At 53.3% G+C, this 19043-nt stretch overlaps 1 protein-coding gene across 5 annotated transcripts in view; it reads left to right on the plus strand.

Annotated features, from left to right (window-relative positions):
• Positions 1-19043, plus strand: part of ACOT7 (acyl-CoA thioesterase 7) — a 110089-nt gene that overhangs the window by 34979 nt on the left and 56067 nt on the right. For all 5 annotated transcript variants that reach the window (XM_055582444.1, XM_055582442.1, XM_055582445.1 and 2 more), the window contains exon 2: positions 18110-18227. In XM_055582444.1, the coding sequence (XP_055438419.1) occupies positions 18110-18227 (118 nt within the window). The remainder of the gene's footprint in view (positions 1-18109; positions 18228-19043) is intronic.

Below are 19043 nucleotides of genomic sequence, written 5' to 3' on the forward strand. Positions count from 1 at the left end.
GCTGAGGTGTAAGAGGATCCCACGGCGGTGTTAGTCTGCAGTTTCCTAACGTCTAACAGTGTCGAGCATCATTTCACGTTTGTGTTTGTCACCTACGTATCTTGTTTAGCCAAGTGTCTGCTCAGGTCTTTTGCCCATTTAAAAATATTGCAGCTTTGGTTTTCTCACCGTTAGGAGTTCTTTATGTCCCCAGAGTATATCTCTGCCCCTCCCAGCTTTCTCTGCCCTTGGAGTTGGGCTTCCGTGGGAGGAAAGTGAGCATTAGTCACTCCATCGTTTCTGACTCTGTGAGACCTCGTGGACTGTAGCTCTCCAGGTTCCTCTGTTTACGGGGTTTTCCAGGTAAGAATACTGGAGTGGGTTGCCACTCCCTTCTCCAGGGGATCTTCCCAACTGAGGGATCGAACCTGGGTCTCTCACATCGCAGGCAGATTCTACCATCTGAGCCGCCAGGGAAGCCATGGGAGGAAACTGGCCTCCAGTTCTAGGAAAAACCATTCAGCCCTCTGCTCACCTTCTCTCCTGGGTGCCTACCATCAGTTGGGCCAGTTGATTCTCTGAGCTCCAGGACCTTGTCTGTCACTTCCTGCCTTTCTCCGTGGTGACTCGGGTGTAGCCCCTACTCCCTGGGCAGGTGTGGGGCAGATGGAAGGAAGCATGCTGCCTTCTCCACCTTCTTCAGTTTCCAGATGGCCTTCAGAGCTGAAGGACATAGTGGTTATTTCCCCACAAACTGCACCCCAGACACAACCTCATGGGTGTTTTCACTCCCTGCCTCCCTTCCCCAGCCCCTGGCAACTGCCAGTCTACCGTCTGTGTGTCTCTAGGATTTGCCTGTTCTGGGTGTTCTATATCAGTGGACTCATATACTAAATGGTCTTTTGCATGACTGGCTTCTTTCACTCAGCATAATGTTTTCAGAGTTCATCCGTGTTTTAGTGTTGTTGAGGCAAATAACTAATAAACAGTGTATAACAGGAATAGGAAAGAGTTTGATGTGAGCCAAACTGAGGACTGTAGCCCAGAGGATTTGCTCTGACGATCTGCTCCGGAGAAACAGAATTTTCAGCACAGTTTTCTGTCTTGTCAGTAGAGAGAACATCAGTTGACTTGATGTTCCCTCCGGTTTCAGAAAACCAGATCCCCACGTACCCAGGACATCAGTGTGGCCTTGGCATCTGGGAAGGGAGTCTGACTGTTGAAGGAATAATGAGCATTGGTGTCCCAGGGAGGAGGTGTTTAATCCTTATTTTTTCTTTATTTATCTGGCTTCTCCAGGTCTCAGCTGCAGCCAGCGGGATCTTCCATCTTCAGCCGCGATATTGGAGCTATTTGTTGTCGCATGTGCCATCTAGTTCCCCGACCAGGGATCAAACCCAGACCCCTGGAATTGAGAGCTCAGAGTCTTAGCCACTGGACCACCAGGGAAGTCCCCAGGCTTTATTTTGAGCATGAACACTCTTCTGGTCAGTGCACCCTTTCCTTTAGTAATTAAAGCAGATGCACAGTGTTTGTCTGCTAGACCACAAACAGGCTATTTTAGTCAGCATCTAATCAAGGTAACTCATTTATAGCCAGAATGACTTCCCCAGACCTCAACACATGAACATTCCTTTTATCAGTGTGTATCAGTACTGCATTCCTTTTTATGGTCAAATAATGGTCCATGTATGGATCTGAGAGTTGGACTGTGAAGAAGGCTGAGTGCCAAAGACTTGATGCTTTTGAACTGTGGTGTTGGAGAAGACTCTTGAAGAGTCCCTTGGACTGCAAGGAGATCCAACCAGTCCATTCTGAAGGAGACAGCCCTGGGTGTTCTTTGGAAGGAATGATGCTAAAGCTGAAACTCCAGTCCTTTGGCCACCTCATGAGAAGAGTTGACTCATTGGAAAAGACTCTGATGCTGGGAGGGATTGGGGGCAGGAGGAGAAGGGGATGACAGAGGATGAGATGGCTGGATGGCATCACTGACTCGATGGACATGAGTTTGGGTGAACTCCGGGAGTTGGTGATAGACAGGGAGGCCTGGCATGCTGCGATTTATGGGGTCACAAAGAGTCGGACATGACTGAGCCTCTGAACTGAACTGAATGGTCCATTGGGTTGACAGACCATATGTTATTTACCCGATGATGGATACCTGGGTTTCTGCCTTTCGGTTATTATGAATAATGTTGCTATGAACCTTTCCAGACATCTAGTTTTGTCATTTTAAATGGTTCTTGGTTAATTTAATAGAAAGGAAATAGCAACTTATGGTTGTTCAGCTTCAAAATTGTTTACTCATATAACTAAAGTGGCATCAGATGGTTCTGTTTGTGGAAAGGTCTGCTCATGGCTGGAGTCCAGTGGCTGTGGAGGCCTAGTCCAGCCTCCCTGACAGGACTGAGCTGTGGGAGGGGTCTTAGACAGTTAATTTTGCATCATTTCTTACAGATTTTCTCCCCTCCCTGAATTCTGTTTTTCTCTAATTAAAAAAAAAAAAAATCTAAGTTCTACTGGGTTTAGCTTGTATCTCTCTCCAGGTTTTAAGCAGTTGACGCTGCATATCATTTAGTGGCTCATTCTCCAAACGTGAAACATGTCTTCCCTCCAACAACACTTCATTTCAGTCTTAACTTCTGTGGTTTGTCTAAAAGCACTTCTCTAGATAGCCTTGTCCCAGTTGTGGATTTCAGTCCATTTTCCCATGTCTTATGGTCCTGTGCTCAGCATCCCATGCCATGTGAATCCTCACCATGCCGTTGGTAGATGTATCATTCAGAAAGTTCTTCAGGTACAGGTTGATATCAGGATTCTCCATTTGCTCCATTGAGGACTGTTGCATCTTTAAGCCAGTCTTGTAATGAACTTAGAACCTGGTGGGGCAAATGGTGCCACTTCTCTTGTTGGTGCGGGGTCATTATCATCACCTGGTTGGTGTATAGGGGAGGTGGGGAGGGCAGTTGTTGACCTTCACAGAGCCCTGCAGGCTGCCTCCCCACACCCGGCCTTCCTTCCCGGATCGGTACCCCTGGTATTTTCTGGTTCTGACTATTGGTGGCCTGCCGCCCTTCCTCCCTTCCTCCCGAGTAGAAGCTGGGGCTCGAACCAGCTAATTTCCAACATCTCTTTCTACTCCAATTTCTTACGATTTTACAGGAGTTTCAAAAGTCAAGTTCAGTTCAGTCCAGTCGCTCAGTCGTGTCCGACTCTTCGCGACCCCATGAATCGCAGCACGCCAGGCCTCCTTGTCCATCACCAACTCCTGGAGTTCACCCAGACTCACGTCCATCGAGTCAGTGATGTCATCTAGCCATCTCATCCTCTGTCATCCCCTTCTCCTCCTGCCCCCAATCCCTCCCAGCATCAGAGTCTTTTCCAATGAGTCAACTCTTCTCATGAGGTGGCCAAAGGACTGGAGTTTCAGCTTTAGCATCATTCCTTCCAAAGAACACCCAGGGCTGATCTCCTTCAGAATGGACTGGTTGGATCTCCTTGCAGTCCAAGGGACTCTTCAAGAGTCTTCTCCAACACCACAGTTCAAAAGCATCAATTCTTCAGTGCTCAGCCTTCTTCACAGTCCAACTCTCACATCCATACATGACCACTGGAAAAACCATAGCCTTGACTAGACGAACCTTTGTAGGCAAAGTAATGTCTCTGCTTTTGAATATGCTATGTAGGTTGGTTATAACTTTCTTTCCAAGGAGTAAGTGCCTTTTAATTTCATGACTGCAGTCACCATCTGCAGTGATTTTGGAGCCCCTAAAAATAAAGTCAGCCACTGTAGCCCATTCTTGTTTTAAAGATATGCAATCGTTTAGAATCTTTGACATGATTAAACATCCTGTATTGGATGTTATCTGCTATTTCCGTTATTGCTTTAGTTTTTCCTGGGACTATATGTATTCAGTCTGTTGTTTCTCTTTTTTACCTATGTTTCCTCTCAGCTTTTTGAGATTTTATTATGTTCCCAATTATAACTAACAGCCCAGATGTAGCAACATGTTACATTCAGGTGTTTTTAAATCACAGGTTAATATGTTTTTTAATCCCACAGTGAATTCGGAGCCTTATTGTAAAGGTAAGAGAAAAGGTAGAAGGGTATACCCACATCCACACCTGGGTATTCTTTTTGCTTTGGCTCCATCCCTTCATTCTTTCTGGAGTTATTTCTCCACTGATCTCCAGTAGCATATTGGGCACCTACTGACCTGGGGAGTTCCTCTTTCAGTATCCTATCATTTTGCCTTTTCATACTGTTCATGGGGTTCTCAAGGCAAGAATACTGAAGTGGTTTGCCATTCCCTTCTCCAGTGGACCACATTCTGTCAGATCTCTCCACCATGACCCGCCCATATTGGGTTGCCCCACAGGCATGGCTTAGTTTCATTGAGTTAGACAAGGCTGTGGTCCTAGTGTGATTAGATGGACTAGTTTTCTGTGAGTATGGTTTCAGTGTGTCTGCCCTCTGATGCCCTCTTGCAACACCTACCATCTTACTTGGGTTTCTCTTACCTTGGACGAGGGGTATTTCCTCACTGCCGCCCTTCCTGACCTTCAACGTGGGATAGCTCCTCTAGGCCCTCCTGCGCCCTCACAGCCATGGCTCCTTGGGCGTGGGGTTGGTCCTCCTGGCCACCGCCCTGGCCTTGGAGTAGCTCCTCCCGGCCGCCACCCCTGACCTCGAACGTGGGGTAGCTCCTCTTGGCCACGCTTAGTGCGCTTAGTCAAGGAGGAATAAAAAAAGTCAAGGAGAGAGTTCCTTGGCTACCCAGTGGTTGGGACACAGCACTTTCACTGCTGAAGGTCTAGGTTCAACCCCTGGTTGGGGAACTAAGATTCTTCAAACCTGGTGACACAACCAAAAAACTTAAAACACAAAAATTTGAACAAAAAAAGGTCAGGGAACCTGCAGTATTTGGAGTGTTGGGATGGGCTTCTGGGCACCGCCCCTTATCTGGGGAGGGGGTGGTTCCCAGCCCGCCACGTGGAGAGGGATGCCACGGTTGCTTAGGGAGGCAGCGATGCCCCTACGCAGGACTGGCTGAGTCCAAAGGGCACCGCTGCAGGCCAGGGAGCCCTCTCTAAGCCCCATCTGGTTGTGGCTTCAGGAGGGACCTTGGGGCTGCGGATGCCATGCTCTTGCTCCGGCGAGCTGTGCCCCTCTCAGCCTTCTGGAGGCGCACTGATCAGGCCCGACTCAGGGAGAAGGCCAGGCTGTGAGTTGGGAGCCATGGGGAAACTGTGGGGCAGCTGCCGTGGGCGTGTCTGGGGGACCCTGGCTCAAGCACCAGGGCAGGTGTGACTGGCAGGTCTCGGCATGTGGCTCTGGAGGCCGGGGCTGGAGTAGGCATCTGGGGCCTTGGGGCCTTCTTTCCAACCTGAGGTTGAGAGAGGGACTAGAACAGACCGAGCATGTGGGGCTCCCAGAACCTCTGAGGTGGTTCGTGTCCTGAGCGGCCTGTGGCCCAGGGGAGGGGAAGTGAGGAGGGCCGGAGGAGGGGGTCCCAGCTGACCCGAGGGGACCAGGGCCCTGGGCGGGTGGGGTGGGGATGACGTCTGTCCACTCTGCATCCCCCAGGTCAGCTCAGCGTCTGCCACATATGCCCAGTGTGGGACCTGGCGGTGAGCAGGTTGGCCCGGCCCTGCCAGACAGGACCTGTTCCAGGGGCTGCGGGCAGATCTTGATGTGCCGTTGTAGCAGCCACGGGGCTGGGGGAGGTCTGCCGTCCTGGCCGGGACCTGTCAGGCTGTATGGGTGGGGAGGCTCATGGGAGAAGTTTTGTCCCAGACTCAGCCCTGACTCCGCTCCAGGCAGACGCTGTGGGTGTGGTGGGCGGGCCCCTCACCTGCCTGCCAGGTCCAGGCTCCGGGCATCCTGATGGCCCAGCTAAGGGTAGCCTTGCCACTTCCTCCTGGGCTGGGTGCCTGCCTCCCTGTGGAACTGGGGGCTATGGTGCTGGTCAGGCTGGGATGTTCTTAATCAGTCTGGAATGTTCTTTCTCTCTTTTGCATAAAGGTGGGGCCACTAGTGCCTTCAGTGAGAATTCATCCATATATTAGGAAGGCCCCCGGGAAGGAGCTGAGGGCACTTGGCCTCTGACAGGGGGGTCTCTGTGGGCCCAAGTGGGGCCCAAGCCCCATCAGGGCCGTGTCCTGACTTGACCTCTTAACAACAAAGTCTGTGTGGGTTAGCTGGACAGGTGCCTGGGAGCCCAGCCAGGATGACAGTTTTTAGGAAGGATGCCCTTGAGTGGGTGGGTTCATTCATTCATGCCACCCATCATGGTGCCTGGGTGACCGTGGCTCTGCAGGGATGGCTTTGAGTCTGGGTGACACTCAGGACATGTCCAGCCTCCTCTCCCCTGGCTGCTGCTTCACCTCAGCACCAGGACCTCTCTGCCAGCTGGTCCTCTTCCCCCAGACCTAGTGGGGGGAGACAGTAGAAGCCAGTGCACCTGAGCGGTGGGGAGGAAGGTCTGTGTGGTGGGGGCAGGGGGTCGGCCAGGAGAGGGCTGAACAGCCATCTGCCTCCCTGCCAAGGTTCAACAGCCCCTACCACTCAGGGTGGGCTTGAGGGACAGGTTTCAGATGCCGTCTCCTCTGCATCTGATGGACCTCTCCCTCTGTCTCACTTACTCTGGCTCTTGACACCTCCCCCCACCCCACCACCACTTCTGTCTGAGTGTCAGGAAGTTTTGGGTCCAGGCCTGGGGCTTGGCCTTTGTCGCCGGCGCTGACTCAGGAGGGCACCTGTGCCTTCTAGATCTCAGGGCAACAGCAGCAGGAGGGCTAGAAGGTTTCCTTCTCCACTGTTGTTATATACAAGATGAGGTTTCTATGACAACTGGGTTTTGGTATGCTTCTCAGACTGATGAAATGGCCCCTTCCTGGTTAGATTGGGCAGCCAAGGAAGCCAGGGTGCTTCCCGCCAGGCCAAGGGGTTGGGACCGTCCTTGCAGTGGGAGAGGGCGGGTGAGTCAGCTGCAGCTGCCCCCCTCTCCTCTCTCTGGACCTGGGATGTCCCAGCCCACATGGCTTCCCAGCTGAGCAGGTACCAACCACCAGTTGTGGGACCCCCGCCCCATGTGGGGACCCCTGTGGCAGATGGGGTCAGGTGGTAGGGGGACTTGGCCTCTGTGTGCGACAGACTGGCTGGCTTCTGGCAGCCCAGGGCACCCAGGCCTGGCCCAGGTCTTGCTGACCTTGGAGGTTAAGTGGTTAACTGAAGCCGGGATGGGGACTCTGGCCTCTGAGTATCCACATGGGCTCCTGGCGGGGTCATATCATGGGTGCCTGGGGGAGTTGGCAGTGAGGCTTGGCACTCACCCACCTGGTGCTCACCCACCTGGCTCCAGGGCCCAAGTTGGGACACTTGCTCCTCTTTGCCTTCTTGCCCAGTTGGTGCTTCCCTTTCTCCTGCCAGCAGATTTCTGCGGTTGGGCCAGGCGCTGCTCACCTTCCTGTCTGCTCAGCTCAGTGTGCTCTGGGTTTTTGGGATCAGTGGGGCTGGGTGGGCCACCTGCCCTGGTTCATTCTTGTGTCCTGCTTTGGGGCCTGGGAGGGTCCCAGGGCCTCTTTGGCGGCCCAACTGTTTCTCCCGCCTTGCCTCCTCTGGGGTCTTTGGGGGTTGAAGGAGCTTTGCTGGAACCTTCTTAGGCAGCAAATTGGATAGGACAAGCAGTGCCAAACAGCCTTCCGTTGGGCAGAGTCCCCCCCACATAGGAAGAGGGGTGTTCATATGTGCCTGACTCTGGCCTTAAGGGCCCTATGGTGGAGGCTGCCAGGTGTGAACTAGCCCACGTGCCCCCAACCCATGTGGTTCTCCTGGCAGGTGCATGCCTTAGATGAGCCTGGAGCTCCTTTCTTACCAGCAGTGGCAGTCCCCGCCCTGCCAGTCTCCTCCCTGGCCCGCCTTCGGACTCCTGTTCAGATCCTGCTTTATGGATGCCCCCGCCACTGGCACCTTCTCAACTGTCACCTGCAGCTCCAAGGCAGGGGTGGCACTCTGTCCAAAAGTCACTGTCCTGACCACCTCTGCTTCTCTGGGTTGAGCCTCATTCAGAAGGGACAGGTCTGGGGAGCTTCTGACACAATCCGTGAGGTGTGCTTAGAGCTGGCTGCCCTGTGGGAACCTGCCTGGACCCTGGTAGCAAGCCCAGTGGTTCTGCCCATGTTTGAGTGCTGATGGAAACCCCACAGAGGACTTCACGTGTCCTTAGCTGGACTTGGCACTGCCACCTTCTCCTTCAGACAGTTCTGCTTTCACCGTTGGGTAAAGGAAACAGCCCCCTTGCCTCACCTCCCCCAGTTCCTGTGGAACTCATGTGGAAGTGTTCCATTTTAGCACTGACATTTTCCTGTCAGAGTTGCAGATGTTGGCCTCATGCTGGGGGGCTGTGGGTAGGGTGGGCAGGGGGCAGTCATCAGTGGAGCTGCCACCAAGGCTGCTGGGGGGCCTGGCCTGGGCTGGCCGGACTGGGGAGCAGGACCTGAGCTTGGCTGCAGGCCATGGGGTCTCGGCCCGGCCGCTCCTGCTGCCTTCTGGGGGTGGTGCTCAGGCCACCCAGGCAGGGGCCTCAGGCCACATGCTGTCTGGGCTTCTTGGCGTCACTGTAACACATGACCGCACCTGGGTGGCTTAAAACCCAGAAATGCATATGTTTTCACATCTGGAGGCTGCAAGCCCCATACCAGGGATCGGCAGGGCCACGCTCCCTCTGAAGGCTCTAGGGGGAAGGGCCTTTCTTTCCTTGTCCAGCATCCGGGCTGCAGGCAGTGCCTGTGTGTCTTGTCAAAGTGTCACTCCAGTCTCTGCCACCGTGTCGTGTGGCCTTTTCCCCTGGTGTGTCCAGATTTCCATCTTCTTCTAATGATACCAGTCATGGGAACACAGCCCTGGTAATAACCTCATCTTAACTTGACCATGTTTGCCAACACCTTGGTTCCAAATCAGATCACGGTCACAGGTTCCAGGGTCAGGGCTTCAGCTGATCTGAATTGTGTCAGGGGACACAGTTCAATCCCGTCCAGAGGCTCCAGGTTGGGTGGGGCCTGGCCCGGCCTCGGGGGACCTGGAGGAGCAGAGGGACAGGGCCTGCCCTCAGGACACGCAGACATGTGGGGAGCAGGGTGGCTCCTCCGGCCTCCCCATTGTCCCTTGCCTGCTGTCTGTTCCTGGAAAGGCCTCTCCTACTCTGTTCCCCTGCCTTTCTCCCGCCCATAGGAACCAGCAGAGATGGTAGCCTTGCTGTGGTGAGTTCAGAGAAGGCTTTGCTGAGCACCTTTGTTTCAGCTGTGTTTTGAATAAATTTTAAAGACTGTGGATTTATTAATATTTGACATGGTTGACATGGTTTTGTGGGGCTTGCGGGATCTTTGTTCCCCGACCTAGGATCAAACCCACGCTCCCTGCATTGGGAGCAGAGTTTTAACAGCTGGACCACCAGGGAAGTCCTTTGACATGGTTTTAAATTCAAAAGGCACAGAGGCGTCACTGTAACCTTCCTCCAATCGCTGGTTCCCCTCTCAGGGGCAGTGGAAGGTTCTGGTTTCCCGGGCCTCCCACCAAGGGTGGTCTCCACTGGGCCTGCAGATACGGTCACCTGTCTCCCATCATTCTGAGCCTTTTCTCATCTAACAGGGCTTCTCCGAGACCCTTCCTCCCTCTTGCTCGAGGCTGTGCTCTCTGTGTTGTGTGGGTGTAACTTAATCTAATGAGCCCCTTATTGGCGGATTTAGGGCACGGCCAGCTTTTGCACGTAAAACAGCTTTTCAGTGAGTAACCTTGAACACGCTTGGTTTGGTCATGTGTGGAAGCATCTGTAGGTTGAATTCCTCTTGGTGGGACATCTGGCTTAGAGCAGCCCATATATCTGGAGTTTGGGTGGATGATGATAAAGCTGGGTTGCCCTCCGGAATTTTGTGTCTACTTAGGCTCCCCATTCGTCCACGAGTCGCCTTTCTTCATGGGGCAGAGGTGGCATGTTGCCGGGACAGGCTGGTGCAGGTGAGGTGGAGGGAAGATCCAGGTGGGCCCAGCCAGCAGCACTGGCTTGGGCAGGTGCAGCCTAGAGCCCCGAGAGGCAGGGGAGATAGGCGAGGAGAGTTCCAGATCCCTGAGGGCTTCAGAGGCCTCGCTAGGGAGTTGAATCTTTTTTTTTCTTTTTCTGGTTGCCCCATGTGCCATGCGGGATCTTAGTTCCCTGACCAGGGATCAAACCCACGCCCCCTGCAGTGGAAGTGCAGAGTCTCAACCGCTGGACTGCCAGGGAAGTCCCGGGAGTTGAATTTTTCTCCTGTAGCAGGGGCCCTGGAGGGTCTGGCAGGGCCGTGGACTCCTGCTTAAGAAGAGTGACTCTTGGGGCATCAGGGTGAATGGTGGGCTTCGGCAGGGAGGCAAGACGTAGGCAGAGAAGCCCCTCCATCCGCAGCCCCTGGGTGACTCCTCGCACACCAGCCCCGACTCAGGGTCTCCCAAGGCCACCCTGCCCCCAGGACAAGTCCAGGCTCTGTCCCAGTCCCAGGCCCATGTGACAAGCTCCTGGCTCCATTCTCCAGCTCGCCCTTCACCCATATTCTCTCCCCCCAGGGGTCACTGGCCGGCTTTGGGGGACCACTGTTTTTTTCTGTACCTGCCAAGCTCTCCTGTCTCTGGGGTCTTCTTCTGAGATACCACCTCTCCTTGGAGCATCCCTCGTGCCCCACCCTCTGTCCCTGGCTCATCTGCTCCCTCTCCCGGAGTTGACCCAGGTGTCACTTCCTCTGAAGTTCTCCTGGCGCCCGGGTAGGGGGCGGCTGCACCATCTGAAAGTGACTGTATAACCCCGGTGTGTGTGGCTTCCTTCCTGCTCTTGTCATCAGCTTAGTGTTTGCTTCAGAGGTTAGCAGGGAGGAGGCGGTGTCTGCTTTGGTTCCGTGGGCCCATCCCTGGCCAGCTCATCCTGTGGTTTGGGGCAGGAGTGGCTGGAATGGAGGGGGAGGGATGGTGAGTGACAGGGTGGTGACATTCCAGATGCCACTGCTGGGAGGGCAGGGAGAGAGGAAGATGGTGGAGAGGATCTTGGGGTGCGTAGGCCTGGTCACAGGAGGCAGTGTCCCTGCCACTGGCCAGCTGAGAAGATGTGGGGGATGGGGGTCACAGGAAGGGCTCCCTGGCCCAACTGTCCACTTTTCCCTGGAGCTTCTGGGGTTCAAGGACTGAGGGAGTTGCAGGTTGGCATGGGCAGAGGGGCAGAGAGATGTGGGAAAGAGAATGGGGCACACAGAGTCCCCCCAGGATGGGGTCAGGCCCACCACCTGCTCTGCCCTCACAGAGCTGGCCTGTGTGGAGGCCATTTCAACAGTCAGGTGCTGCCAGTCAAATTCCAAGAGATTTCACATTAAACTCTGGATTGCCGGCTTCTCTAGAAAACTCAGTTCTTTGGTATCCCCAACTCAAACCCCTGCACGGATGCAGCTGGCCAGCTGTGAGGGCCAATACCACCCCTTCACCTCCCTGACCAGAGACCAGTGGGCAGTGCCGTGTGGCATCGTGTGTGCTCCACTGGGCTGTCTTTGCTTCTTTTCTAATAGAAAAGAGGAAAGCGAAACACTTTCCATATCCGTGTTTTTGCTAAAAATGGGAAAGCAGGAGCTCCTCCGAGAGGCTGCACGTTCCCCTGGCTGCCCGTTCCCCTGGCTACCCTGGTCACTCACACTCCTGCCTGCCTGGAGGTGACACGCATGGCGGGAGTTCAGGGGGAAGTGAGTTGAAGAAGACCCTGCCCAGCAGCTCCAGAGCTCTTTGGAGGAAGGAGGGGACAAAGGGAGGGTGGCCAGGTGCAGGACCATAGCCCTGGCGTTGGGGTGGAGGCTGGGATGGAATCACGGTGATGCCCTGGGGCAGGCATCTGATATGGGGCCCCAGGGAGGGGCTGCCAGACCTGGGCTCTGGCCCTCCTTGTTTGCAGAATTGCAGAGCAGAGGCAGGATCAGGTCCCTGGGGAAGGTTTGCGTCTGCACCATGTGGGTGTCAGCTGGCCTGGGGGCGCTAGGACAGTCCTTGGGCAGGACCCGGGGTGACCAGGACGAGGGGGTGGGGGTGGGCCTGGAGCTTAGTACCCAGGGGCCCCTCCGGAGTTAGTGGTATGTTGGTGCTGTGGGGTCCGTCCAGACCCCCAGTGTCGCAGGGTGGCTCCAGGCTCTGTCCCGTGTCCTCCTGTCTCAGAGGTGCGTCCTCCCTGGCCTCTCCCTCCTCAGGCCCTCCCGGATGTGAGCACTTCCTCCTTGGCCTTGGGGCCCTCTGTTTGCTCTTCCTGGCTCTGAGCCAGCCTGGCATACACAGCCCTACTTTACAAACAGGCAGAAATAAGTCAGGCTCCCCAGACGCGATCTCTGGTGCTCCTGGGGAAGGCTGTGTGGTGTAGAATTGTTTCAGTCCTCCCCTGTCTGGACCCCTGCCTGGCCCTTAGGCCTATGGGTAGAGGTGGACCATCTGGTCTTTACTAAGTTGAAAACAAATGCAAAGGAAAGAGTTTGATATTGTTGTTGTTTGATAGAGGTTGTTTTGTTAGTTGAATTGGCTACTTCTTAAACTTAAAAAAAAGAGCTTAGTAGTATAAGCAGGAATTTTTAAAACTCAAAACATTAAAAATATTTTCTATAACATTTTTTATTAGAGGTCACTTTTTGATCAGTTTTTGTTTTTGCTGGAGCTTAGTTCCCCACAGTGAAAGCAGTCCGAACCCCTGGACGCCAGGGAAGTCCTCAGAGCAGCTTTAGTTTCACAGCAAAACGGAGAGGAAAGTGCAGAGGCTCCCCGCATGCCCTCTGCCCCACATGCATAGCCTCCGCCTTTATCAGCAGCCCCAACAGAGAGGTGCATTTGTCGCAGCCGATGAACCCACAGTGACACCTCAGTGTCACACCACAGTCCGCAGTTTACATTGGGGTTCACTCTAGGAGTTGTACATGCTATGGACAAATGGGTAGTGATGTGTCCACCATTCCGGAATCATGCAGAGTATTTTCACTGCCCTAAAAATCCTCTGCTCTGTCCTCTTATCCCACCCCCACCCCAACCTCTGGCAAACACTGACCTTGGTTTTTTGTTTTTTTTTTTAGTATTTATTTGTTTGCCAGGCCTTAGTTACAACATGTGGAATCTTTTAGTTGTGGCATGTGGGATAGAACTCAGGCCCCCTGCATTGGGAACTCAGGAGTCTTAGCCACTGGACCACCAGGGAAATCTCAACACTGACATTTAAAAAAAAAAAAAAGAAATTTTATTTTTGGCTGCACTGGGTCTTCAATCCTTTGGAGATCTGTGGCAGGCTTTCTCTAGTTGCGGTGCACGGGCTTCTCACTTGGTGACTTCTCTTGTTGTGGAGCACAGGCTCTAGGGCTTGCAGGCTTTAGTGGTTGTGGCACAGGGGCTTACTTGCCCTGATGGCATGTGGAATCTTCCTAGGCCAAGGATCGAACTCACCTCCTCTGCACTGGAGGCTTTCCTGGTAGCTCAGCTGTTATTTGTTATTTGAATTGGCTACCTCTTAAACTTTAAGAAAAAAAGAGCTTAGTAGTATAAGTAGGAATTTTTAAAACTCAAAATGTTAAAAATATTTTCTATAACATTTTTTATTAGAGGTCACTTTTTGAGCAGTTTTTGTTTTTGCTGGAGCCTAGTTCCCCACAGTGAAAGCAGTCCGAACCCCTGGACGCCAGGGAAGTCCTCAGAGCAGCTTTAGTTTCACAGCAAAACGGAGAGGAAAGTGCAGCGGCTCCCCGCATGCCCTCTGCCCTACACACATAGCCTCGGCCTTTATCAGCAGCCCCAACAGAGAGGTGCATCTGTAGCAGCCGATGAACCCACATTCTTTATGAACCCATAAAGAATCTGCCTGCAATGCAGGACACCGCAGTTTGATTCCTGGGTCGGGAAGATCCCAGGGAGAAGGGAATAGCTACGCACTCCAGTATTCTTGGGCTTCCCCAGTGGCTCAGATGTTAAAGAATCTACCTGCAATGTGGGAGACCTGGGTTCAATCCCTGTTTTGGGAAGATCCCCTGGAGGTGGGCATTCTTGCCTGGAGAATCCTCATGGACAGAGAAGCCTGGTGGGCTACAGCCCATGGGGTCACAAAGAGCTGGACACGACTGAGTGACTAAGCACACACCCCTGCATTGGCACATGAATTTAACCACTGGACTACCAGGCAAGTCCAAACATGGACTTTTAAAAATTGTCTCATAGTTTTGCCTTTTCTAGTGGTAGCTTATGGTGAATGGTGTCAGATTCGTGATCTCTGAAGGAGAAAATTTCGCTTTGGGACCATAGACGCGGCTTCAGTCACTCAAGAGCTTCATGCGGCAAAAGTATTATTATTAAAGTAACAAGGGATAGAGAAATCTTCTGACACAGACACCAGAAGGGGGCAGAAGAGTGCCCCCCCCACTAGTCTTAGCAAGACCTTATATACTTTATCAATTGGTTACTAGCAATAGATCCGAAGAATGCCTCAAGGTTGTAAAGGTCTTACAAGACCCACTCACACAACATACATCTTAACAAGGTTAGCCAGAAGGAATGGGTTCCTGTTAAGAAGAAACAAGTCCTCAAGCAAGATACATTGATGTTATATGATCATTAGTACACAGTTTAAGGAAAAACATAGCCTTCAGTTCAGTTCAGTTGCTCAGTGGTGTCCGACTGTTTGCGACCCCATGGACTGCAGCATGCCAGGCCTCCCTGTCCATCACCATCTCCCAGAGTTTACTCACACTCATGTCCATTGAGTTAGTGATGCCATCCAACCATCTCCTTCTCTGTCGTTCCCTTCTCCTCCCGCCTTCAATCTTTCCCAGCATCAGGGTCTTTTCAAATGAGTCAATTCTTTGCATCAGGTGGCCAAAGTATTGGAGCTTCAGCTTCAGCATCAGTCCTTCCAATGAATATTCAGGACTGATCTCCTTTAGAATGGACTGGTTGGATCTCCTTGCAGTCCAAGGGACTCTCAAGAGTCTTCTTCAACACCACAGTTTAGAAGCATCAATTCTTCGGTGCTCAGCTTTCTTTATAGTTCAACTCTCACATCCATATATGACTACTAGAAAAACCATAGCTTCGACTAGATGGACCTTTGTTGGCAAAGTAATGTCTCTGCTTTTTAATAAGCTGTCTAGGTTTGTCATAACTTTTCTTCCAAGGACCAAGCGTCTTTTAATTTCACCATCTACAGTGATCTTAGAACCCAAGAAAATAAAGTCTGTTATTGTTTCCATTTCCCCCACCCATCTATTTGCCATGAAGCGATGGGACTGGATGCCATGATTTTAGTGTTTTGAATGTTGAGTTTTAAGCCAGCTTTTTCACTCTTCTTTCACCTTCATCAGGAGGCTCTTTAATCATCTTCATCAATAGACACACACATACCACATCTACTTCATCTGCTTCATCCATCCGTGAGTGGGCAAGTAGGTTGTTTCATGTCTTGGGTACTGTAAATAATGCCACAGTGAATGTGGGGGTGAAGATACCTTTTTAAAATATGTTTTTGGCTGCCTTGGGCCCTTTGTTGCAGTGCTCAGGCTTCTTGTTCTGGTGCTTGGGCTCTCTAGTTATGGCGCATGGGCTTAGTTGCCCTTTGGCATATGGGGTCTAAGTTCCCTGACCAGGGATTGAGCCCAGGTATGCACTGAAAGGCAGATTCTTAACCACTGGACTGCCAGGGAAGTCCCGTAGATATCTTTTTGAGATAGTGACCTCATTTCCTTCTGATGAGTACCCAGAAGTGGGATTGCTAGTTAATATGGTAGTTGGAATCTGAATTTTTTGAGGCATCTCCATGCTGTTTTCCACAGGGGCTGTACCAATTTACATTCCCATCAGCAGTGCCCAAGGGTTCTCTTTTTTCCACATCCTTGCCAACACATGTTTCTTGTCTTTTTGATAACAGTCATTCTGACAGATGTGAGGTGGTATCTGATTGTGGTTTTGGTTTGTGTTCCCCTGATGGTTAATGGGACTTCCCAAGTGGCACTAGTGCTGAAGAACCTGGCTGCGAATGCAGGAGACATAAGTGACATGGGTTTGATCTGTGGGTCGACAAGATCCCCTGGAGAAGGGTATGGCAGCCCTCTCCAGTTTTCTTGCCTGAAGAATCCCGTGGACAGAGGAGCCTAGTGGGCTCCAGTCCATGGGGTCGCACAGAGTTGGACACAACTGAGTGACTTGGCAGCAGACGGTTAATGATGTTGAGTCTCTTTTCACGGGCCTGTTGGCCATCAGTATGTCTTGTTTGGGAAAATGTCCACTCCAGTCCTCTGCCCATTTTTTAACTGGATTGTTTTGCTCTTGAATGTTATGAGTTCTTTGTGTATTTTGGATATTAATGCTGTATCGGGTACATGATTTGCAGATGCTTTCTCACACCCCACAGGTTATCTTTTCATTTGACTGATCACTTCCTTTGCTGTGCAGGAACCTTTTAGTTTGATGTAGTCTCACTTACGTATTTTTTCCTTCTTTACCCTTTGTTTTTGATGTCAAATCGAAAAAATCATCGCTACAGCCTATGTCTTTTCCTAGGAGTTTTCTGGCTTTGGATCTTATGTTCAAGTTTTTAATCTATTTTGAGTTGATTCAAAAATCTTTTAAAATGAGCATTTGAGAAGCCAAATGAGGCTCCTTTCCTGTGCTCTAGGGGTTCCCCGGCCACTGCCTGGGCGACCGTGGCTGCCGCCCTTGCGCCAGTGATGCAGGTGAAGAGTAGGGGTCCTGAATGCCCTCTAGGCTGAAGGGGTGACTTTGGGGATGGGCGACAGGTCCAGACAGCCTTTGGTCTCCCCAGAAAATGGCATTGGTGACTGAATGCTGGAGGCTCCAGCCCTCCTGCAGCTTTTGGCTGGTGCTTAGAGAAGGAGGAAGCAGTGCTGGTGAGTGTGTATGTTGCTGACTGTGTGCCAGGCTCCTTATCTGTGCCATCTCGTGGTTCAGTCTTTCCCATAGTCAAGTGCGGTGGTGCTGTTGTTCCTCTTTTACGGATGAGAATGTAAAGGTGGCTGGGTTTTGGCAGCTTGCTCAGGTCACCCAGCCAGTAAGACTGGGAGTCGGGAACCATCTCTGAGGTTGCCTGGCTTAGCCTCCAAGTCTGGAAGGAGCCAGATCGGGAGGGCAGTGGAGCTCCACGGCCCAGAGTAGGGGGTCCAGCCTCTAGGGCCACGCTGGCCAGCAGACTGGAGCAGGGTGGGTGTGCCCAGGTGATGCCGGACACCCGGAAACTGCACACTTGCTCAGTGCCTGATACCCACCTCAGGGCCTGAGGCTAGTGGAGACAGAGTTTATCAGCCAGACAGATAGGTGTCTGGGAGAGGGCCAAGCTACATGGGGTTGCTCAAGGTAGGAGCACCAGGCTGGCTTTCTGGGACTCCAGGGATTTCACAGGGCTTCCCTGCTGCTGACCTCTGCAAAGACATGGCTTTTCCTCTGGGGGAAATGGGGTGATTTCAGTCCCTCCTGACCTTGGGGAGTTCCCCACTCTCAACTCCAGGGAACCCACCCCTCGGGCGCTCTCTTGGAGCCCTGGGGGCAGGCAGCAATCAGGTTTTGTCTTGCCGGAAAGGTCTGGATGCTGTGATTTGTTTGCAGTTCTCAGAATATCTGTGGCCACAGGAGGCCAGCTCCTCTGGGACTCCTGACAGAGACAGTGGTCCTGGGAATGTGTTCTTTCTCCAAGGGATCATAGCTGTGTCCTTGCTCATTCAGCTCTGTGGGTCACTGCGGGTCCTGGGAGCCAGGAAGGGCAGGCGCATGAGCACCCCACGGCCAGGCTGCCTCGATGTCACGGTCATGGCCTTTGCGGAAGGTCCTCGCAAAGGACCTCCCTTCCTGCCAGGTCAGGGGCCTTCTCCCACTGGCAGGCTGGGTGCCAGGGCAGGAAGGTCCCCCTCTGCCCTCCCCCCACAGTGGCAACATGACCCTGCAGCCCCTTGTCTGGCTGTCAGGTCAGATCAGCACCCGACGGTGAGTGGGGGTCCTTTTCCTTCTCTGGGAGCCATCAGGCGTTTGGAGGGCCGTCTCCCTGGGGTCACTGCTGTTCATGAGTGACATCCTGCCAGAGGCTCATCCTGCCTCTTCTCCCCACAGGATCATGCGGCCGGATGATGCCAACGTGGCCGGCAATGTGCACGGAGGGACCGTCCTGAAGATGATCGAGGAAGCAGGAGCCATCATCAGCACCCGGCACTGCAACAGCCAGAACGGGGTAGGTGTCTGGGGACCCTCCGCCAGCCCGGCCAGGTCTCTGGGAGATCCAGGCAGTCCCCTCCCACCGTGTTGTACTCTGTGGGGTCAGGGCAGGAGTCTGGATGGGGCCTGGGCCTGGAGCCTGCCCCTCCCTCTTCCCTGAGCCTTGGGGGCATCTGGAAGCCCTGGCCCTGGACCAGGGACCCCTTGGATTGGCACTTGGTTTGGGGCTCATTGAAGGGAGGCTGGGGACCCCCAGAAACTAAGCTGAGAGACACCTTTTCAGCCCCTCTCCCTGCGTGTGGGGAGAGTCGTGGCTTCCTGAGTCCGAGAGGCCCCAGCCTCTCAGAGCCTGTGTGGGCGGCAGTTAATCCTGGGTGTCACATTGCCTGCACCCGGATCTGTCCCCTGCTCGACCCACCCTGGGTCCACTGGCAAGTCTGGGGGCTCTTCCCTTGGTGGCTCCTGGGCTGCAGGACCCTCAGGCCTGCACCAGCTCCTGCCATGGTGCCTGCTCTCCGCCCGCTGCCCAGACTGAGGCAGACTTGCAGATTGAGGGCTTCAGAGCAGCTGCTGGGCATGCAGCCTGCCAGGTCCTGCCCGGCCCCCAGCTCTGTGGGGTCCTGACATTCTCTGAAGCCCGCCCTCGGGATCCTGTGGGCCTCGGCCAGCCACCTGCTGTGCCCCTGTCCTCCAGTTCCACACTCATGTGGGCTGTGTGCATGTGTGCATGGGTGTGCACCGCTGTAAGGGTGCATGCGTGCAGAATGAACCAGGCTGGGGTAAGTGTGGGGGGTGGACGTGGGCCTGGGGGCCTCAGTATGGGGAGGAGTGG

The sequence above is a fragment of the Bubalus kerabau genome, chromosome 5 (assembly GCF_029407905.1).
Source record: "Bubalus kerabau isolate K-KA32 ecotype Philippines breed swamp buffalo chromosome 5, PCC_UOA_SB_1v2, whole genome shotgun sequence".
Lineage (NCBI taxonomy): Eukaryota > Metazoa > Chordata > Mammalia > Artiodactyla > Bovidae > Bubalus > Bubalus kerabau.